This window comes from Glossina fuscipes, unplaced genomic scaffold (genome assembly GCF_014805625.2).
Source record: "Glossina fuscipes isolate IAEA_lab_2018 unplaced genomic scaffold, Yale_Gfus_2 43, whole genome shotgun sequence".
Classification (NCBI taxonomy): domain Eukaryota; kingdom Metazoa; phylum Arthropoda; class Insecta; order Diptera; family Glossinidae; genus Glossina; species Glossina fuscipes.
The window spans coordinates 1969578-1993049 of NW_023998427.1; the positions used below are offsets into that span (position 1 = coordinate 1969578).

At 33.7% G+C, this 23472-nt stretch overlaps 1 protein-coding gene across 1 annotated transcript in view; it reads left to right on the top strand.

The window, feature by feature from the left end:
* The window catches only part of LOC119637204 (LIM/homeobox protein Lhx1), a 135774-nt gene that overhangs the window by 91785 nt on the left and 20517 nt on the right, over positions 1 to 23472 (top strand). Inside the window, exons 4-5 of the mRNA XM_038033055.1 lie at positions 20531 to 20721; positions 21544 to 21762. Coding sequence (XP_037888983.1) covers positions 20531 to 20721; positions 21544 to 21762 — 410 coding nt within the window. The remainder of the gene's footprint in view (positions 1 to 20530; positions 20722 to 21543; positions 21763 to 23472) is intronic.

The following is a 23472-nucleotide window of genomic DNA, read 5'->3' on the forward strand; positions in this document are numbered from 1 at the left end:
CGGAATATCACGTTTTAAGGAGCGTTCGAAAAATGATTTTTCAAAATAAAGGATCATTTAAATAATGCCTAGCTTTTTGGACAAAAACGCGGGAACAAACTTAATCTTCTAAAATTAAATATACGCGCACAGGATCCATGTTTCTCAAATAATGCGTGTGTGCGCGATGAGACCAAAGTTAACACAATTAAAACAGATGACAGCTCGCGTCTGTATTAGAAGGTTTAAAAACCAGACGCATATACGCATACAGAGTAAAGCGTATCCAAAACACTACTAAAACTAATAGTCTGAAGTACTTTTCCATAACAAATACCAGACCTTAGTATAAGCATAAAGTTGGAAAAAGTTATGTTCTGATCCGCATCAGTGGACGAGTAGGCAAGAGTCTCGACTAGCAACTCAATGGTCGTGGGTTCAAATCTCAAGTGCGGTAGAGTTCTTAATAAAAGCCGAAAGCCTTAGATGCTAGTGCTTTAAGACTTTAGTCTTAGAATTTATTCTATGGCTAAATTTATTATAATACTAATAATAATAATAATAATAATAATAAGTTCTGATTCTTAACCATTGAAAGGCAAATATCGAGGCAAGAATCGACTCCCCACTCACGATAAGAGGTAAACGTGTTATGCGTTTTAAAGCAAAATTTGTAAATGATTTGTAAAGGATTTAGGAAAGGAAAAAAGAACATTTTTAGAACGGCCAGCAAAAACTGCCAATCGCCCTAGGAAAACCGATGGACAAAATTTAGAAAGAAATTTTGAAATTCTTACTTTACGTTTATGGAGACAGGGCAGATACGTGTCAATGTTGTAGTTTGCATAGGTATCATAGCAGCTCTGTAATTCTAATTTCATACCGAAGAAGAGAGGAGAGCAGAAACTTGTTCAAAGCATGAATCGTAGTTGGCAAGTGGTAATAAACATTTTGATATACATCGCGATATGTTATCTTAACTTTTAACTGCTATTATTAGGTTCTAGCATTAATTTTGATCAGGGACTACAAGTAAAAATGAGAAAGTAACGCGAAGTACTAGTGCACATGACGGTTAAATTCGATGCTTTTTAACCTTTCTCTACCTAAAATAACGGTCTTCAAGTTACTATTATTGAGATATTTAGCGCATACAGACGCTAATCTTGAAATTGCATTTTCGACATTCATTAGTTTCATTGCTGGCCAGGTAAAGAAAAGAAGCGTTTTTTAGAAGACTGGTGATGAAAAGTCTGTCAATTACGACAATCCCTAGCAAGACAGCAAGCCAGAAAATTATATTCGGTCGAGACCGCTGATACTGATCAAAAATATATATGTACTTTATGGGGTCTCTGAAGCTTCCTTCTGGACGTTGCAAACGTTTTGACAAAATGCATATAGCTTTTAGCCTTCGGTGATCGAGCCATCCACATCGACTCCGAACTGCAATATTCATGGCCGTAACATTTTGCTGTGCATATGGTGGAATCAGCATCGTATGGCATATTACGAGCTGCTACAACCAAACGAAACTGTTACTGCAAATGACTACCGGCATCGATTGAACAAATTGAGCGGTGTACTATTGCCGGAGAGACCAGTCTAAAGTGGCCATCATACGAATTGAGTGAAAATGCTATTTTGACCACTTATCGCGAGTATTGTCAAGGATACACTATTGCACCTCAGCCAGGAAGTCCTGCCACGCCCAGCTTAATTTGCAAAAGTGCGAAGGTGGGTCAATGATTGAGTCGCTGCGAAACCAATATCGTTCTTTCGATCCGTAATACTCATGTTGTCAGCAAGATTGGGAAAAGTTGTGGAAAGTGATGGAAAATAATTCGATTAACATTGTGAGAACTATTTTTGTCCAAAAATCTGTTGGTGGGGTAGCTCAGCGATTCCAGGTTTTTTGTTCATAAGAAATTGCTTTTGTACCGACTTCATGGCTTTCTTTTCTCAATTCGGATTTATATAAGAGTTTTTGTATTCAGTTAAAATATTGTTTCTCTTGAAAAATTCCGAGTATTTTTTAATTGACATTTACAATTTACCTTTTTCTATCTTAAAGATAAGTTCAGCTTTCTTAATCTAAAGACCTAGCACCACCATCATTTTAACCACACCAACCAGAGTAAAACGTCCACACTCACCTTCTCTAACTTACTCTAGCACTGACTAACCTGGCTAAACTTCGGCTTAAACTAATTATTCTCAACTTCTTGTGATTTCTCTTTACTCTAATTTCTCTTTACTTAGTCCTAACTCTCTTAGCCTAACTTACTCTAGTACTGACAAACTTACTAGACTTCGGCTTAAGGTAATTATTCTCAACTTCTTCTGATTTCTCTCTACTTAATCCTAACTCTCTTAGCCTAACTTACTCTAGCACTCCCCCTTAGAGACGAAGAACTTGTGAGGCCAAAACGAGAGAGGCGACTTTGGTTCGTCACAACATATATTGTATAATTTTTGTCAATAAATGCCTTTTTCAACTGAAAAAATGATTAAGCAATCACCGAAGCGTAGATCCAAGTCTCAACTTATTTCATTTCGCAAACAAAACTTAATGCATCTTCTGGGCTCGAAAAAAATACTGTTTGTATCGTGCAAAATTAAGCCCAACTGAAACACTAACGATGATTACGACGTGAAGTTCGACTCAGGTGTCTATCACAGTGCTATCACCCATTTGGGAAAAAAAATTTGTGATAATTGATATACCCGCGCAATTTAGCTTGAGTATTGATTGGTCTTTCTTTTTGGTCAACGTATTACATGCGAAAGTGTCGCGAACCATTTAATCGAAAATTTTTTATGTTTCAAATTTGTTACACGTAAATTTTGCAGCGATTTCCTTCGCCATTTGCTCGTGGCCGTATGTAGGCTGTATTACGGATATATGATAAAGCGGAAATTGCGGAACCTACACAAAAAGTAGACCAAACATATTAAATCCCACTCTCGCTGCCGCATTCGCTCTACTCAACAAACTTTTTACACGTAATACACATAATACACGTGCTTTGTAGCACGCAGTCTGATGTCTCTTTAGAAACAAAACCAAGTGATTTACACTATAGGCAATCAACTCCTTCTGCAATCGATCTGCAACTAACTCTCTTCACTCACAATATGACGAGATTCACGCCTTCTCGATTTCAAAGAAATAAGTCGCGTTCAATTCAACTGTCAATTGCACGGATAAACGATAACAAACGATAAATTTGCTTATTGCCGGAGTCGTTAAGATGTATATAAGCGTAATCTAGCCAGATGATTTTCTTTAAAAAGAAAAAAATCTCATCGTGGAAACGATTATTTCAATGAAAACATTTCGATTCATTTCCTCGCTTCATAAAAGTAACAGGCAATGCGAATAGGTCCAAAGCTCGTTGCTTCTAAGGAAGCATTGCAATCTGAAGTTGCTGGAAATGGCCGGCGATTCTGTTCGTGTTCGATGTCGTGAACGAGACGAACATTTAAGTGGCCCAGCTTGTATAAGAAGAGGAACCAAAGGGATTAAAAACTTTTCTCTTCTTTCTGGTAAATCTGTGACTTCATGTAAATAATGAGAACATGGGAAAATCCCAACAACACTACAAAAGAGGTGTCTTTTAAACTTGCGGAAAACGATCATGTCTGATGCATATATTAGGGATGTTTCGCTTATTATTGGGCAATTGGAAATGCGAGGCAGCTTATCTTGTTTCGTCGAAAACTTAGTTTTCTTCTCTTTCGTTTCGGTGTTTATAGTGAAAAAACTTGACTAATGCCACTGTGTTTCTTCAACTCATATAAATTCTGATAATTAACCACACACGTATGGTTCTCACATGCAGCAATGACTGCTTTTTTGATTAAGCGCCAAATATGTAGATTAAAAATATGACAGAAGGATAGGCGACGTGAAGAGAGCGATTTTTTGCAATGTTTGCGGCCCAAGAACTCAATTCGCTATAGGAGCAAAAGTAAAACTCGTCAGTTGAGCATCTTACATGTCAGATTTTCTTCATGCTCCAACCTTACATTAACTCCGATGGTTTTTGAAGACTATTCTTAGAATGATCTCAGATTCACTTCGATTATTGCTTAACGGCTCTACTAATTATTGGCAAATGTCTCTTCGGAGCGTCGAATATAAATTTTAGTGTTAGTTTTAGTAGTAAAAATATAAGCAATTGTAAGCTCTTATCGATTCCCGGTTTTTCATTGACAGGCTGTAAATAATTTGAATATTTATCATGTATTATTTTCAAAACTTCTATCATTCGAATATATGAATAACTGTACAGGCGAGGGATGCATGTACAAGCATTCACAGTTAGATATATGTGCGTTAGCATATACAAAACCATTTTGATATCTTTGAAGCTGTTTAATAAATTTTCCCATTTTAACGGATTTCAAATATCGCAAAACATTGATCTTTTGACATACTACTTTGTTTGTAGGAGATATTACATACACATAAACACGCTTATACAATACATGTACTTTTTCTTTTTTCTATGCTATAATAATAAGATTTTTTATTTGTACAACAAACTACTTGATATGAAAGATAAATATCAATATTAAATAAAAACAGTGTTACACAAAAACACACGCACACACGGTCATGCGCCCATTTTTCACATAAATATTAGCATCAATAGTTACTTGCACATACGTACGTAGTGAGAAAACAACGGACCTATGAAACTAAGCTGGATAGAAACACAGAAGACAATTATATTCAGCTGTAACCGAATCTTTTCCACTCGCCTCCATTACCTTGACAAAAATTTAACAAAAAAAAGAAAAAAAATGTCATCTCGATACTTTCCGATATTGAGTGAAAGTGGCCCATTTTCTCTATTTTTATACGTATACTGTAGGAACGCCTAGGTCTATATATTTACCGTTATGTCTATTATCTTTTTAAGAACAATAAGCAAACAACTTAGATTTTCTTCTCTGTGGACATGTCCTGCAATCGATTTGGCCCATTCTAAATATGAACCTTGTGTGCGGGAGTTTGCAATATTCTTACCCCATTTGGAGCCGATATCCTAATTATTATGATTTCTTCATATACACACAAACTTCATGACAGACGGACAAACAGACATGCTTATGACCAAGAATATGCCTAAATACATATTATATATATACTTTGGAGAGACTGTGAAATCACCTTCTGGTTGGTGCAAATGTTTCAATAAAATAAATATATCCGCAAATTGTGGTGGTTGATATAAAAATCACAATATATATATATATATATGTTTATGTAAATATGTGCATGTATATGCTCATCATAACAAATATCAATTTCAGGTAATCCTTTTCAAAATCTCATCTCGTTTACCCACAAACGCGTTCAAATGTGAAAAATCGTTGTTTTTCTTTTCCGTGCTTAGCCACTGAAAGAATGGTGTTTGCATTAAATTTAAACAAAACCTGAGGCGTTAGAACATTTGTTTTTCTAAATATTTAAGAGGCAAACGGAAAGAGAGAGAAAAACAAACCGATATAATATATAAAAAAAACAACGCCCAACATTTTCATAAATATTATGTGTGTGGCATTGAGTTCGATTGCAATATTGAACAACTGCGAAATTATTGCAGGAGTATATCACTACCTGCCTCGTTCACATCTTCATATCTATAAAAAAGAGAAAAAATTTCTGTGGCGATATGCTAGACATAAATTGATAAACTTTCACTATGCATTGTTAACGAGGAAAAGAAAAATGCAAACATAGGCTTGGGAGAAATAATTGCGTAGAACTTTGCGATTCCGGTTAATATCTGTATTAAAAGGTAGTTACATACGCTACAAAAGGTTACGAAGAGTATTCCAAATTCGACCAATTTAATAACTAATACGGCTTTCTTGTTCTTTTTGTTTTTTTTTTTTTCTACTTCTTTGGTCTCTTATATGTCGTTCGTTTTTCTTGCTATGATAGCTTCCCGCCAAACAGACAACATTGTTACTTAATGCCAATCAAAACAATCGCATGTTTGAATGCTTTGAAATACTTTTTGCCAATTTATCCATTTTAGGGTTGCTGTTGTTGCTGCTCTTGTTCTAGTGTGTACTTCTGTACTTAGCTACACACGTTCGTTGATCCAATGCTAGGGCATATCTATTGAAACGAAATCTTTTGCTCTATGTGTGTGCGCGTATGTGTGTGTTTGTGTTCAGTCTATGTTGAGTATCGATTTCATAGAGAGCAAGAGACGTACGTACGTATGTACTTACGTACGTACATATGTACGTACTTACATTCGTAAATAGCAGAAATCGTCTTTTTCTTTCAATTCTAACTTTTCGCCTGATATATTGTTGTGAATTTTTGGATTATATCGAAGCCTTTACATATTTAGATGTACATCTATTTACCTATATATATGTATGTATGTATGTATATATGTATAATATTATTTGTTATTGCTGTCAGGATTGTGATTTCTTTTGGCATATTTCGCTCCACGTAGGTATCGATTATATAAATGCTTATATGCTTTACATATATATATATATATATATATATATATAATTTAGTTACGAAAACTATATTATTAAGAATTTATCAAACATTTACAACTTTCTACTACCGAGTTAAGTGACTTTGTATTTACATAAAACATCTATAAAGATATTACATAAATGAAATGATTCACTCATAAATTCACAATACTTCACAAACGGTCATCCGGCTAATATTCGAATTCCCCTCACGGGTCATTTCTGGACTAATTCAACTTGCGGACACTTTGTTTTCGTACAAACATTGCAACAAGAAACGATAGCCTTAAATGATTTTCTAAATATAAATTATTTTCGTTCGCCTTGGAATGATTCAGGCCAGTTAAACGAATCTATATAAAATATATAAAATGAAGAATCAATATTTTGTTGTTTTTAAACCCTGGCCATGCAAACATTTCGCTTTCAATAAAATTTGTCTACGTACGACTAAATAGCTATGTAAATGTCGATCAATGAAGATATTCAGCATATATTGAGGGGCTCATGAATTCAAAAAAAAAAAAAAATAATAAAAATTTTATCATTCCTTAGGAAAATTAAATGATAAAAATAAACCAGAGCTTATAAGTTTATAAAGGATCCTTCAGAATCCGCTATTTTATCGAAATTTGGCCTTTTAATGTTCTATTACTTTTTAGGTAGATTCATAAGATATTCGCTGCTTGCCAGAACGTCCCAATAAATTGGTTATGTATGCCTTGAAACAATTCATTCTGTGCGCATGGCTTATGGTTCGCTCATGTTGAAAGTCAAAGGCTTGCAGAGAAGCGCTTTAAAAGCGGAGGGGGGGGGGGGGGGCAGGAGGTAGAAAAAAATTAAATTCAGGCTTCACACGACTTTTCATAAGTTGCTCTTTTATTGGAGATTTGCAGAATTTGAGCCGTGAATGCGCAGGGATTGGTATCGGTTTTGCAACGAATTTTCAGAAGGCTTCTGTCTGCGTTTTACCTATTATGGTTTGTAAATATTAGATGAATATCAAAATTTTAAAAAATATTTGTTTGAAAAATTTTGGTGAAGCTTCATAAGCGGAAGATTGTAATATGGTTGGTAGGTACAAAGTAATAACGGGGTTCTACAAGTACAAGCACATATTATAATAATAGTAATGGCAAGATAGTGAACGTTAAAAAGGATACACCTCCAGAGTCTACTTGAGCCGTTCTCCGATTTATAGAAGTGTTTGTGGGCACATTATCAAAATCAATCTGTTGTTAATCCGGTCCAATCAACTTAAAACGTAAGCGAAAAGTTTCAAATATTTCAATTTTTGCAATTGTCAAGCTTTCCTAGAATACGCGACCGACCAAGCAAATACTTACAATCAAATGAATGTTTCGCATCTTACATTAATCACGAATATATGCATTTAGTGGGATAAATGATGCGTACTCCGACTACATTGGTTGTGGGTTAGGTTTCGTTAATTGTTGGCAAACCGCTTCTTAATCGAAATCATATTTTTATACTGAACTTATTGATGACCTTGATAGATATTTTCTGTTCATATCTCATGAAACCTGTACCAGTACCTTTCAGATCATCACACCTATTAAAAGTATTTTATCTTTTAATGGACAGTTAGTTCACTTTCCAATCCAAAGTTCAGTTTCCAATCTAAAGTCTCATGCAAAAGTCTTTTTACTGATCTTGACACTTATGATGGTAATTTCTTTCGTTTCTTATGAATATATTTCTTCTGTTGATGTTGTTCTTGCTTTCATTACAATTTTTTTTTTTTTGCTTTTCCTATGACTTCTTTTATCTTCGCTTCGATTCGACTGACGTGTCAGAGTTTCTAAACCTTCTAGAATTGAAGAATACTGTGGTTAAGTGCTTGCATGTGTCTTGATCAACGACATCTGTTAACGAAAATGATAAAGTAACGTAAAGTATCAATGTACACAATGGTTTTGACCCTTCTCTGCATACCATAACAGTTTTCCATTTACCATTATTTAGTTATTCGGCATATGGCGACGGTAATCGCGTGGAGCGTTCGAAATTGCTTTCTCGATATTCATTACTTTTGTTGTTTGATTTGAGAAAATCTCCTACCGAAGCCCACCAAACACTTTTAGAAGCTTATGGTGATGCTACACCATTACATCGAAGAACGGTCAGAGGGACCAAAAAATTCAAAGTCGCTGAACTGCAAGACTTATTGGACGAAAACTCAGCTCAATCTCTCAATGAACATTCGAATAGATTAGTAGTTTATGAATCAACCGAATTTACTGGAAGCTGACATGCGATGGTGAAAATCAAAAAATGGGGGAAACGGCTACCATACGAATCGACTGAAAATGCTATTTCGAATCGTTTCAACATCGCTGTTAAATTGCTTGCCAAGCAAAAAGGGAAGAATTTTCTGTGACGTATTATAGCGATAAAAAGTTGGCCCGCTGCAACAATCCCACGTCACCCTCATGCAGAACAATGCTCGCCGAGAAGCGTTGCAAGAATGGCCAAGGAGACATTATTGCAGTTCGAATGAGGAGTTCGGCCGCACCCATATTACTCACTAAATACTTTTTTCAAATGAATAAATGATCAAAATATATGCAAGCAAGTATTATAATTGATTGCGTCCAATTCATAGCGCTTTCTTCTTCTTCTTCAAGTGATTTGGCCCTGCAATCAATCTTCGTGGGTAATCTACATCAACCGAGAATTCTCTTTTCCGTTTCTACTAGAAAAAGAAAAAAAATCTGCACTTTCCTTTGCCTAATAAACTCTTGGATTGGGAATTTTTCATCGGAATCCATAACCACGTTTGCGTACTGAATTCTTTGAAATTCTTGAATGTTGGTATATTGAATGAATTTTTGTTGTTTACCGCGAATGATCGTAACACATTCTGTAAGGTTTTTGAAAAGAACTCTGACTTCTCAAGGTTACCTCGCAATGCACCGAAAGCTCGAACCCTGTGTCCAAAAGTCGTTCGTTGGGAACTTTGCTTTACCTGCTACTGAATCGCTAAATACGATGAACTATGACGCAGATTAGATGAACCATTAACACCGACAAGCTGAATACTCTTAACGGCCCCATGATGTGTGATGTATTATGATTCATTTCAATCAAAAGAAATGATTATTAGGGAACGTAACCAGCAACAATTGGTGACATTAACACGTCATATGGGCGATATATGTTAAGTCATTATGTAAGAAGTTTTCAATATAATGATCTCTGCTGTCATAGGGTAGAACATGCTCGCGAAAAGTAAGCAGCATTCAACTGAAATGTTTTATCCACCTCTCTATTTCTCAGACACTTCTTCCTCTGATTAACACTGCTTTCGATCAATGACGTCTTGTCCGATAAGAAGATTAGTCGGGCTTTCTGCACCAAATTCATATTCGGCCTAAGCGATAAGAAAACCAATACTCAACGATAGGCAATGAATTAAATAAAATGAATATCTTATGCACTTTTTGGATGGTATATGCTCAATCAAAATGTATCTTATCACCCTGAGGCTAACGCTTAATCTAGTCAGCTCATAAGATTCAATTTCTTCAACGCTAAGCTATTACTTTATTGAAAATTCTACTATTATGACTAAGTCTCGGTCGAATAGGTCGAGCTTTGTTAAATGAGTATTGCAACCTATTCGTCGGCATTAATTGAATTTTTGATTAAAAATTTTTGATTAAATGCTACACATAATCTTACATTGCTGTGATGCGCAAAACATCAACGAAAATGTTATCAGCTAACTGTTGAACAATATGTTCACCTCTTGAGCCAACTTTCTAACACCAGTTCTTTGATTTTATCGATATTTCAAACCTTAGTTAAAAGCCAACTACTACGTACCTGTCTATTAACTACTTTCAGTGTTTTTTTTTTTTTTTTTTTGGTGTTTTTAACATACACGAAATGCCATCTATGTCTTCTGCAACACTTTCGGCAATTCGCCGAACGAAAGTTGGTTCGAAACCGAGCCCTTGTCAACGAAATAGTTCAAGGAAAAAGGAGTCTTAAATGCACTAAGCAATAGATTGCCCTTAAATTTTGAAAGATAATTGGGTGAATAATTTGGCGGAAAAAATTGGGTTTATATCCCTATACACAGTTTTAAAATGATGAACTCCCGTCACTGTTCATTCGCAAAAATTAACAAAAAAAAAACCATTAGCAACAGGCATACTTAGTAGTCATGTGAATTCAATGATTTATAAAAATTTAATGTAATTCTTCATTTAACTTATATGTCACTTCATTTATGAGGTAACTGTTTGTTTGTTATCGCCGCAGAAAAGGAAACGAGTAAGAAAATTATAGTCAATTATTGCCGAATTTTTGTGTGGATGATTTTTCTATTTTTGTACGCAGCCGCTTTAGTATCACCCGTAGCATATAAGTAACAATTTTTATAACCATCACCGTAGGATGAGGGTATATCCATTTTGTCGACACGTTTGCAACATCCAGGCGGAACCCTAAAAAACCCTATAAAATTTGATTGGCATCAAATTTAGAACCCTTTGAAGTATGTCCGTCTATCCGTCCGTTTCTCTGTCTGTCCATGTAATGTCTATGATAAACGTTCTCCTGATCGCAAAAATGAAGCTATCGGCTTCGAATTGGGCAGAAACATTAGAAGCTCTTGCGCACGGGTCGGTATTGAAAATGGGATAAATCGACCTCGGTACAACATAACCTGAGACTAACTCTATATTCTTCTATGGATTATACCGGTAAAATTCGGCCACGCCTGCACAAAGTTACAAGTGATCAAATATTTATTTTTTAATAAATTTTGTTAATTCTTTTCTGCTTATCACTCTTAACGTAAACAAGATAAAAGGTTGGAAATTATTCTGCACATCGCTCACATGAAGGTATATTATCTGTGTAAAAATGTGTTAATTCTACAACAAATACTGTGAAGCCCACAACGTGGAGGATTCGTTTCTTATTAGCCGTATAATCAAGCAAAACGGCTTGGAGAGTAGGATGCGGCGAGCCAAGTTTGTCAATCCTAAATGAAATATCCGGGTCGTCACAACGGTACACGACGGATAACGGCGATGGGTATAGAAAATTTGGTCGCGGCCGAATATACTTTTCTTTCTTATTATAATTGTTGTAACTGCTGCGGTTTTTACTAAAGGGCAAAACATCGACAGGTTTTCTTACATTATATTATACCCTTTACCGACATTACCCATTTTCAATATCAATCTATATGCAAGCAATTCCCACGTTTTTGCCAAATTAGAAACTGCTCTCACAAATTTTGCGATTGAGAAAATATTCACTTCAATCGCATACATAGATGAATATAGAATCTGTTACTGATCAAAAAACAAATACCTATATATATATATATATATATATAGGCGTGTGTGTTTGTGTATGTGCTATATACTCTATGGGGGCTTTGAAGCTTCTTTCTACATATTGCAAACATTTCAACAAAACGCATATATATATATATATATATATATATATATATATCTGCATCCTTCGGTGGTTGTGGGTATAAAATAAAAAGAAAACAAATGCGATACTCACCTCTAACATGAACCAATCATTACGGTGTTGTCTACAGTGGACTGCGTGCTTAATCGGTTTTAATACATTTAAAGAGCAAGTGTTTCAAATACACTTTTCTGCCTCAAAATTTATTACATTTAAAGTCAGTAATGAAGTTGTAATTTGGGCAACTAATAAAACGCACAATTCAAGTGGAAAAATGAAACAGTTAATGCAAGTCATACACATACATACTGACAGAGAATTACAGACCAGCTCTTTTTAGCTCATTCCAGCTCATTCACTCTCATATATATATATATATATATATATATATATATATATATAATTCCTTTTATATAGAGCGATAAAATTCACGAACAGACATAGCAAGTAAACTAAAGTATGCCAAGAATTGTAGAAACGCGTTACGTTTTAATGCGATTTGCAATGCATCATCATTGAGTGAATAGTGAGTTTATGTTACATTTTGGGTTAAACAGGAAAAGAACTAACTCATCATAAGATGGTGAGGGTGACTATATCGATCACAGAGTTGTTCTGTGTACTGTGTTTTACTTCACACTCGATTTAGCAATAAGGTAATGCAATAAATTCTTATTTCTCTTCTCTAGAGTTTCGTATACGGTCCGCAAAACGTATATATGCATATATATACATACGTGCATACTTGAAAATCATACTAATAGAGTAAAAACAAAAAAAAAAAAAAAAAAAACAAATTATTAAGCGTATGTTTTCGTCTCCCAAACTATTTATAATAATTTTTTATGAAATAATATAACATATGCAGGCATGATTTTACCACATAACATATCTGACTTGTGTTCTCTATGCCATCATTTCAAGCTTAGATAAAGCTAAAAGCACTTCCTATACTTTTACTCTCTACTCGTAGAAAATGTTTTCAATTTCTTTTTCTGTTTTTTTTTTTTTACTTATTTTTCTTCCATTCAACTCTTGTTTTTTTGTTTTTTTTTTTTGTATTTTTTGTTTAGTTCAAGATATATAACAACAATAAATTGACTGGTTTTCTAAAGAAACATTTTCGCTCTCCTACCCAAACCTTTAACAATATTTACAAAAGTCCGGCGGCAAAATAACAAAGAAATTTTGCTGAATTGTCAGCTCAGAGCAATAGCGAAAACCAACAATAAACAAACGAAGAGAAAAACTTTATTTTTGTTTTTGACATTTTCAACATAAAATGCCATTTATTCCCTTATGAACATGGTGGATATGCATGGGTGTAGATGTGGGTGTATTATATATATATATATATATGCTTTTTGCCTTGCTTCCCTTTAAAGAATTCGAATCGATTTATTCGAGCTGTTTGTGCATACATGTATGTATTTCGTATTCGAATAAGTTTTTTTCCTTTTTTTTTTCATCAGAAAATATTTATAAATATATATAGGTATATAGATGTATACACGCATTTGTGTATATACATTGGCTGATGAGTTAATTCTTCAGCCATTCCATATAACCGGATGAAATTATTTTTATAAAAAGAGAATAACAACATTTCGTAAGGTTTACTCGATTTTATTTAACATTTTATATCTCTACTCTGAATACACTTGTATACTAATTTGATTGCTAGGAGACAAACATATAAACGCAATGTAGGTCATGCATAAGTCATAGAGGAGGTTTCAGTAAAAACAATGACTGGCAAAAATTAAGGGTGTAGTAAGGGTAAGTGAAACTCCTTTGGAACGCATCTTAAATTCTCATAATTAAATGTATAATAATTATTAAGTGATGAACGATCCATCGGAGTTTCGATTGCCTAGAATTAATATTTTTATTATCATATTGCGCTATAGATCGTAAATCTCTTATTATTTAGAAAGTTTTCGCTTACCTCATCTATTGTTTGCGTTAAATTATTCACATATGAAGAGTTCGTTAGTCGAGAATGAGAGGGATGGGCTGAATGATCGGATCCGAAAACACAAAAATGGGCAAACAGAAAAACAAGCGGACGAATAAACGCAAAAAAATCGTCCGCATAAAGATATGAACATAGTTAAATCGAGTATGTGTATGTATATCACAAATACTCAATTATATACATGCATACAAGGTGATTTCTAACGTAAAGGGAATATTGAAAAGTAGCGAATTTTTGCCGTTTAACCCTTCTATTAATGGCTACTTTATTTAGGAAGATGCCTCCTCCGCAAACATTCTATCGAACGATATATTATGAATGTAGGAGATGACGGTGTTACATCGTTTTAAGGGAAAATGTGTTTGCGAATGAACGAATATTGGATAAATAGGGCCAATGTCGGAAGCTCTCTTAATACCTCCGATATTGTAACTTGAACTCAACTGGGCAGTTTTAATTTATGTGAGGTAATCCTTGTGGAAGGTACGACCTTAACGCTGATGGGAATGTCATGGCGATATTTTTTCTGGCAACGAAAAATCTCCGGGGGCCGTCAAGTAATTATAAGAACACTAGCAGCTACCTTGCATTGTTTGCGGTCTGCAATTGTCATAGCAGTTGCTTTCTTTATTAGAAATTGTTATTAAGAAAGAACAAACACCAAGTTGTTCTCAGTGTTTTCATAGTTGAATTTACATTAAAAATCATTCGCAGTAGGTGACGAAGATTTGCTTCATTTTCTGTTTCAAGTTCAAGGCTAATTTCTATACTCTCAGTAAACCTTAAGAATCAACCCACCACACAATTATTAACCAAACAATAACTAGTGTTTTGAAGACGATGCATTTATGGGATGGTTACAATTGCAATCAATCGAAAGCATTGAATTTGCCGTCCGTATCGATACACAGGTTGAGCGACAAATGCGAGTGCGCAGCCCTTAGCGGAAAAAAGTTGAAGTCAAGAACGATATTTTCCCTAAACACCTTGTAGTTCATTTGGGTCGTTATGCAAGAGCTTGCAGCGGCCATTTACAAATAAATATCCAGTTACCTGCGTTCTAATGAACAAGAGGTGCTAATAGCGCTCGATAGAACCGACTTCCGATGAGCATGGCCTCGAATGCAATCATTTATTGTACCGTTATATTGTACTGTCAATAATACTTGCGTCGACCCGCAAATCATTACAGATCCGAAATTCATTTTTTGAATGACATCTTCCTAGTCGACGGTCACCGCAAGTCGAGCATATATATTAAAATGACACTTAAAAAGATTGTAGCAACAGTATGTTCTAAAATAAAGACGAGTTAGCCTGTGTATACAGTGAAGGCATAATTGATCAACGCATTTATTATTGATAATTCTTATTGAATGACAAACTCACGCTTGCCATTGAAAGGGTATTAAAAGCTACTTTATATTCAGACTTGGGCATTTCTACTTCCCACGAGAGGTTGGTAAAATTTTATCAAAAATCATATCATGTAAAGACTTTTGATTAACGAATGTAACGTAGTTATTGGAAATAATAAGAGAATCTAACCAATTGAGAAATCCACGTAGATAACACTTTTTTAATATTAACGGAAATTTTAATTCAACCACAAAAACTTAAGATTTCCTATATGTAGCTCTCGTATACAACACCCCTTAGACGTTTTAAAATTACATGCATAAGGACAACAATAACAACAATAACAACAATAACAAAGAAGATCTACTTGCATAAGTAACAAACAATTTCTTAGCACATGTTCGTCCAAACACTTGTTTAAGCATCACTTAAATTAACTTCAATAACCATTCAGCAACACTTCATTTTATTGCTACACGAGTATAACATCAACAACAAACAACAAACAATAACACCAGCACTGAAGTGTGCGTATATATGTGAACTTAAAAAAAACAAAATTCGAATCCTAATTTCTTGTTAATGTTAAACTTGGTTTCTATTGTTTGTAAAACAACAATTATGCCATTCAAAAGGAAATTTTACTTGTACATAATTTCCTAACGCCCAGCAGGAGGGTTGTGTGTACATATATCAACCACCAACTACTACAACTACTATTACAACTACCACTACTACTGCTATATCTAGTAGCACTAGTACTGCTACAACAACCGCTATAACCATCAGCATCACCCACTGAAAAAAAGGGAAGAATTTCCCAAAAAAAAAAAAAAAAAAAAAAAAAAAGTCGTAAAATAAACACTCGATAAAATATTCCACTGTTTGCCGTGTGTAAATACTCAGCATAAGCACTTTGATGATTCTGTTCATGGTACAACGACGAATGGCTGGTTGATGGATGGATGAATAGCATAATATACAAGCAATCACTCGAATACATATATACATATATATATATATATACACGTATGTTTGTGTGTGTATGTATGTATGTGATATATATAAATATCAAGCATAACAATTGGAAGACGAACAAGTGCAAAAAATTTTTTTTTTTTTTTTGATGTGACAGCCATACAAATAAACAACCAAACAGTCAAATAACTTGCATGGAAGCCAGCGATCCTTATTGTTTGTTGCATGCTGTTTATTGTTATCCTTGAATGTTTGCTTTACAAGTGAGATGGATAAATAAACGAGCCGAAATTTCCCAAAAGTACTCGTTTGCGTGTATACATACATGCACACATTTACATACGTACATTGAAATGTACAAACATTACATGCACCGAGGAAGCAAGCAAGCAAGCAAGCAGGCAAGCAGGCAAGCAAGCAAGCAAGCAAGCAGGCAAGCAAAACAATGTTAAACAATAATGAATATAGACGGAGAAGAATGGCTATGGGATGTTGGTTGCCGGAACAAGTGCCGTTTATCGTCGCTTTACAACAAACACTTGAACCGCCGCCACCCTAAACTTTTCATTGAAGACTGCCTGCTGTTTATACTGCTCTTTACACATGCAAGCACATCTTCACACAAACGTACATATATATATACTTACATACATACATCTAGCTATATATATATATATATATATATATATTGCTAAACATATGTAGCTTACGTTCACCTTGGTAAAGCTATAGCTAATGTTTTTGTTACCATTTGTAAACACACTACCGCACACATATATGGTATGGTATAGAAACACGTACATAACATTAATTTCAAATTAGTTTTGCATCATGTGTTTCATGATGTAGAAAAATCATCTTTAAGTTCAAACAACAGATACACGGCTGTACACACACGTACATATATGTAGAAAACCTATTTACAAATATATATAAAGCGTATAAGAATGAAGATAACAATAAAACTTAAAAAAAAAAAATAAATAAATAAAATAAAGAGAAAAGAACTGAGAAAACGTATACACACTCTCACTTACATCTTATCTATCTGATATATAAGTTAAAAATTATCTTCCTGCTCGCTTAGCTTCTCCCACCCGTATTCATCGAATTCGCTTATATGTGCTTGTTAGTGTACCACGATAATGGTGCAGATCAAGAAATTTTCTACACGAATGCATTTTGACTTTGTCAAGGTTCTGGCATTTCATTCACTATTTATTAAGGTTTTTCAGTTTTTCATTTTTTTTTTAATTTTTTCTGTTGTGTTTTCATTTTTTTGTTTTTGTTTTTTTTTTATCTAAATTTGGGTTAATTCCATATCTTCACTAAACGTTTTTCTGATTTATATCTGATACCTGTCTCAAAAATCTGTTCAAACTTATTTAGAAACATGGCTTTTTTTATTTCCGTGTCATTCTTTGCTTTTCTGACATCCTTGAAAATGTATATCGTATAAAAAGTTAAGACGGTTTTCTACCAAAAGGTTTGTCCCCTTTCACGTTTTTCAAGTTTTTAAAAAAAAAAAGTAAAAAAGAAACAGTTACTGTGTTAAAAATACAAAAATTCCAAAAAAAATCAGTTGACCTTGAAAGTGAATTTATTACAAGCAACTATAAATCATATGAAAACTCCCAGGATTTATTTAGTAAAAAAAAATTTAAAAAAAAAAAAAAAAAATCAGAAAAAGTCCTCTAGGGATAACTTTATAATACTTAGTTTCTGTTCAGTAAATGCATTATATTTAACCACGATACAGATATGAGGACAGACGCACAAAATTTTGTTAATATCGTAACAGTTGGCAGAAAAGCACTTGCCTTCTATTGCGCTAGCGCTATAATGCCACCACCCTTCTAATCCAATAAATTATTATACTCAATGGTACGTAATCTAATCCACAACAGATGAGGTTCAATTGCTTATAACTGTTATCGTTCCTTTTGCCATCGCAAATGTTTCTATTTAAATAGCCATTGTTTAACATAAATATGCACATTTTTGATACGGGGATGCCTTAAAGAGACAATAATAAAAAAAGCAAAAAAGTAGTAATAAAACATGAAATCAACTGATATTTGATTTAAGACGAAATTTTGATGCCCTTCGGCTAAAATGGCCACATTAATGCCCAATAAGATAAATGGGGCTTCAGCTAAGCTTCAGCAATAGCCGCCGTTAAGTCTGCCTTAAATTTGCAAATCGAATACAGGACCTGCTATGAACTAAAGAAGCTTATCGATTCGTTAATGTGTACTAAATAAATTAATATACAGTAATTAATATTTCTTTTGTTCGAATTAATTGCTTAAACTTGGTGTTTCTTGATTTTTTGTTTCTTTCTCTTTCTTTCTTGTTTTTCCTATCAAAACAAAGTGTCAAGCGAAGTTAACTATTTATCAGATGTGTTCTATTACATATATTTTCTTAAGGAATACAAATGTTGTTTCATAAGTTGGAAAAGATAATTTACAATAAAAAACCAAGCTCTCGCGATCATATATTATATTAGATATCTTATGTCGTATCGTCACGTTCTTATAACGCAGGAAAGGTTTGATTTCATCTGTCCTTGTGGACATGATTCATACGACTCATATTTGTCTTTTCTGTTGTCCGAAGATATGATATACGGCAACAGTACATGGTGTAATTTTTCGCAATTTTTCTTCCCGAAAGCATAATATTAATAAGCAATTTAAGAAGAAATAATTTGATTTAAAAACTTATTATAGTTATCTAATAAAACAAGAAATAAGTGGATGAGAAAACGTTCGACTCAGTCTGTAGCTATTTGGGACACATTTACAATCATATCATTAGTACATTGCGCTGCTTCAAATTCTCTCTTTTCTTTTCAACTGCAAAATTTTGATATCCAATCCTATATAATAGCGGGGATATAAGTTTAAATTTAATTTGTTTTTGTGAAATGTAAACCATATTTTCGTACATTGAAAAGTGTTATTTCTCGTAAGAACATAAACCTTACGTACGAAACAAGAGATAGGAAATATGAAATTATATTATCCAATAGTAAAAAGTCAATATGTAAATCACATTCTCGGACACAGGACATAATATTTTTGGTTATGTTAAAAAGTAATGGAAATATCTATCGGCAAACATAGATGATCGATTTTTGGGAGGCGCTGTGCTAAAAACAATTATGGTTAAGTTACCTAAATTAAAATCGCACTTAAATAATTCCTAATGACCCATGTGCTTAGGAATGATTTTTTAGAAAATTCCCCCCCTAATACACAAAATATATATACTTATATTTTATAATAGTTCAGCTTGCAATTATCATTTTAGATATCTAGGACTGTTCATCCTAAGCTCTCTATTTAAATTTTGCACTGTAAATATGTAAATAACATAAACGAAACGAACGTTTCCTTTAACCTTCGTGTTGATGTTAAATGTACAAAACCTTCCCATTAAATCAAAGTGATAGGAAAGAGACACGCAGAATGACACACACGAGAAAAAAAAAACGTATTAACATAACGTAAAATAATTAATCAATTTAAAGAAGAAAGCGCTTCGCAGTCTTGTTGCAATGCAGAGATGAAAACTGATACTGAAATCAATAGAATTCCCCAAAGGATGACAACGTTTTGCAAAGCAAAGCCAATGTAAACGAAATCACATAACTTAGAGTCAATACCCAAAGGATTAAGTGCTGAAAATGAATGGGGAAAGATTTATTTAACCAAATTTACTCATCACATTGTGTTGATGAGAAACTTAAAGCTCTTAAAATTTTGTCAGCATAAAACAAACTAGTACTGGTAAAGGCTATATGTAGCAGTAATAGTAGTACATACGCCATTGCCGAGATAGCCCGCGAAATCAAATTATATAACAATTAGAAATTCGAATAGGGCGCGTGTTGACCTCATGCATTCGTGATTGTATTTTGCGTTTTTTATTGCCATTGATTGCATTGCGAAACTTGTCCTATTCGGTATGGATCTAAATTGGGAAAACCTTGAAATTGTGACACGTGCCGCACCCATGCAGCACTCAAAATCATTTTATTTACATTATCTATCGTACATGCGTTTGAGATTAGCATAACAAAATGATAAACATATGCACATGTTTCAAAATTCGAATCCATTTAAAGGAATCACATCATTGGCTTGTTAGGTCGTTAGATAAAATTATGACAACCATTGAAAATTTATCACGTCTTTGCATTTTTTCTTTTTGTTTTATTTTTTGTCATCTCTTTCTCCTTAACAGACTCTTTAATGGGATCAGCGAGTGAAGATGAAGATGATGATGACCCACCGCATTTACGAGGTTCGTCTCTTGGACTTGGTGTCTTGGGACCTAACGGTCCAGACTCAGCGGGCGGACCACTGGGAGCATCAGATATTTCAGTACAAAGTATGAGTACCGATAGCAAAAATACCCACGACGATTCAGATCAGGTAAATGGTAAATATATTTATATGCACATGCACCACATTGCGACACACGATGCCCTTATTTCCCCCGAACAAGATCTTCGAAGATCTCATAAATTAAATTAACTATTCTAGATCATAAAAAGATAATCGAATCGAGTCGCACAGTTCAATCGAAAACATTAAAAATAACTGAAATAATTTAATACGACGGAAAGAGTTGTTGACGGCGCGTGTAGTTTAAACTCTCCAAATTTGAAAAAGAATTAAATATTGTCCTAACCAAGTCTGTTTATTGCTCATATGCAAATTTTTTTTATCGACTACTAGGCCGCAGTGCGTTTCTTGTGCATTCATAACGAAAGACGTAATATTTGGAATCAATTTAGCGTAAACGTCAAATGTGAAATTTCTCTTCACCACCAAGATGAAGAAATTTCATCATACAGTACTGAAAATTTGCGAAAGAAATTAGTATTTTTAGGTTAAGGTTTAAAAGAGAATGATAAGAAACTTTGGACTTTTGCCTATAAGTCATTAACAAAACGATTCCATTACCAAAAGCGTAACGTACGCCTACGTCAGTATTCTTAAGAGAGCGTCGTGCAATTGTTAACTGTTGTACTGTAAATATAGCTGAAGTCTTTCCCATTCACTTATTTTTTAAACTAACTATTTGAGTTTCCACCTTAACATGCATAAATAATGCCTAGTTTTCGACTAAGTTAAGACTTTCCAAATTGGCGACCTTTGAGATTAATATACAATCACAATTAGACAGGAAGGAAAGGGATTGGTATCAAAAGTATATTTTTAAATAATAAAAAATTTCCAATTTGTTTGCAGGGATCCTTAGATGGTGACCCTGATGGTCGAGGTGATTCCCAGGCAGAAAATAAAAGTCCCGACGACGCTAATGGTTCAAAAAGACGCGGTCCACGTACAACGATAAAAGCCAAACAGCTAGAGGTGCTAAAGACAGCCTTTAATCAAACACCGAAACCGACGCGACATATTCGAGAACAGCTCGCGAAAGAAACTGGGTTACCGATGCGTGTGATACAAGTAAGTCTTCTACATAATAAATTTATTTAAAATAAATTTCATATCGATCGAAGGAAGTTACCACTTCCGTTAAATCAACTTGATGAACACGTATAGGCGAATGTACACACATAGCTTTATATACCTTTAGCTAAATATCTTATACCCTCCCATAAACCTATAAATATGTCTACATACCTAAAACGAATATTATGTGCATGCATATGCATATAATATTTAAAGCGATCTTTATATGTACGTACGTGTATGGTATATATAATAAATGAGAAAAAAAAAAACAACATAATAATAAAAAATATGTTTACGATGTTGCTGGTAAATAAACGAAAAAGAAATTTAAAAGATTTATGCTCTTTTTATGCTGATGAGTGGAAGTCAGTTACGAATTTGCAAAATTAAAATCCATACTTTGTCTAGAGATTGGAAGCAGAAAATCATTCTTAAGAAACAGCAACTGACGACAGCGACGACGACAGCGACGACGACGACGACTTTTGCCATATTATTCGGTTACGGTCGACCAGACACCACATGCACGATTTACCTCGTCGTCCGTTCGATGCTTTTTGGTGGTTAAGTGTATATATATAGTTTCTTTGCTTCCAAAAGCTTTGAAAAAAATTTCCACTTTTCTGTTAAAATGATTTTTTTTCTTTCTGAGATTACACAAAGACCATATATATTAATATATATATATATTTATACATTTGCGTTTGTATCTATGCATATAAACAAGTATATATATATATACATAACCCCTATCAACCAACACAATTGAAAGCATTCAAAAAAAAAAAAAAAAAAAAGGTAGAAAAGCTGTACGTTTCTGCGTACTCTACATATATATATCTATACACATAAATATATGAAATGAATAACTAAAAGAGAAAAATGAAACCAGCCGTCAATACCAGACATTCACATTACAGCAAAGCCTAGCGAAATTGTTATGGTTAACCACAAAACGCCAGACCAACACACAAACCAAAAATATTCAACAATAATAATAATAACAACAATAATAACAACAACAACAACAACAACATTATAAATATATATTTAAATACTAACAAAAAATTCCAAATAAGTGCATTCTACAACATTTAGTGTAAAAAAATGTAATGCTTTTAATACTGAATATATCTACAAATATGTATACATATATATATATATATATATATATATATATATATAATCATTGTATACAATGCTCTCGTACAAATTTTCATTCTCTTCTAAAAAATGTTTCCAGGAAAACGTCGAGCTATCAATATTCATATTTTTACATTTTCGTTTTAAAATTGAAAAAATTTTTAATTGCTTTGGATATCAATTACCAACGTATTCAAATCTCCAGGCTTACGATTAAAAATACTTTGTGTAATTGTTAGTGCAAGAGATTTAACCATAAGCACTACTTAGCCAAGTCAACATTTAGGCATGCATTCCATTCCATTTATCCTTTTACACTCGATCCCGAAAGGTGTACTTCTGAGAATGCTCAGAGATTCTAAAAGCTACACATTCCGTTAATAATTAAGCAAAACCAGGTTAAAGTATCTAAGCAATAAAGAAAACCCGTGAAAGAAGAAAAAATCGTTCGTTTAAGAGAATTCATCACCGGTCCTCATTTAGAGTAACTCAACTCTCTTAATATGTTGCAAAATTTTGCTGGAATCACTTAACGTAAACATTCAATTCGTTTAATTT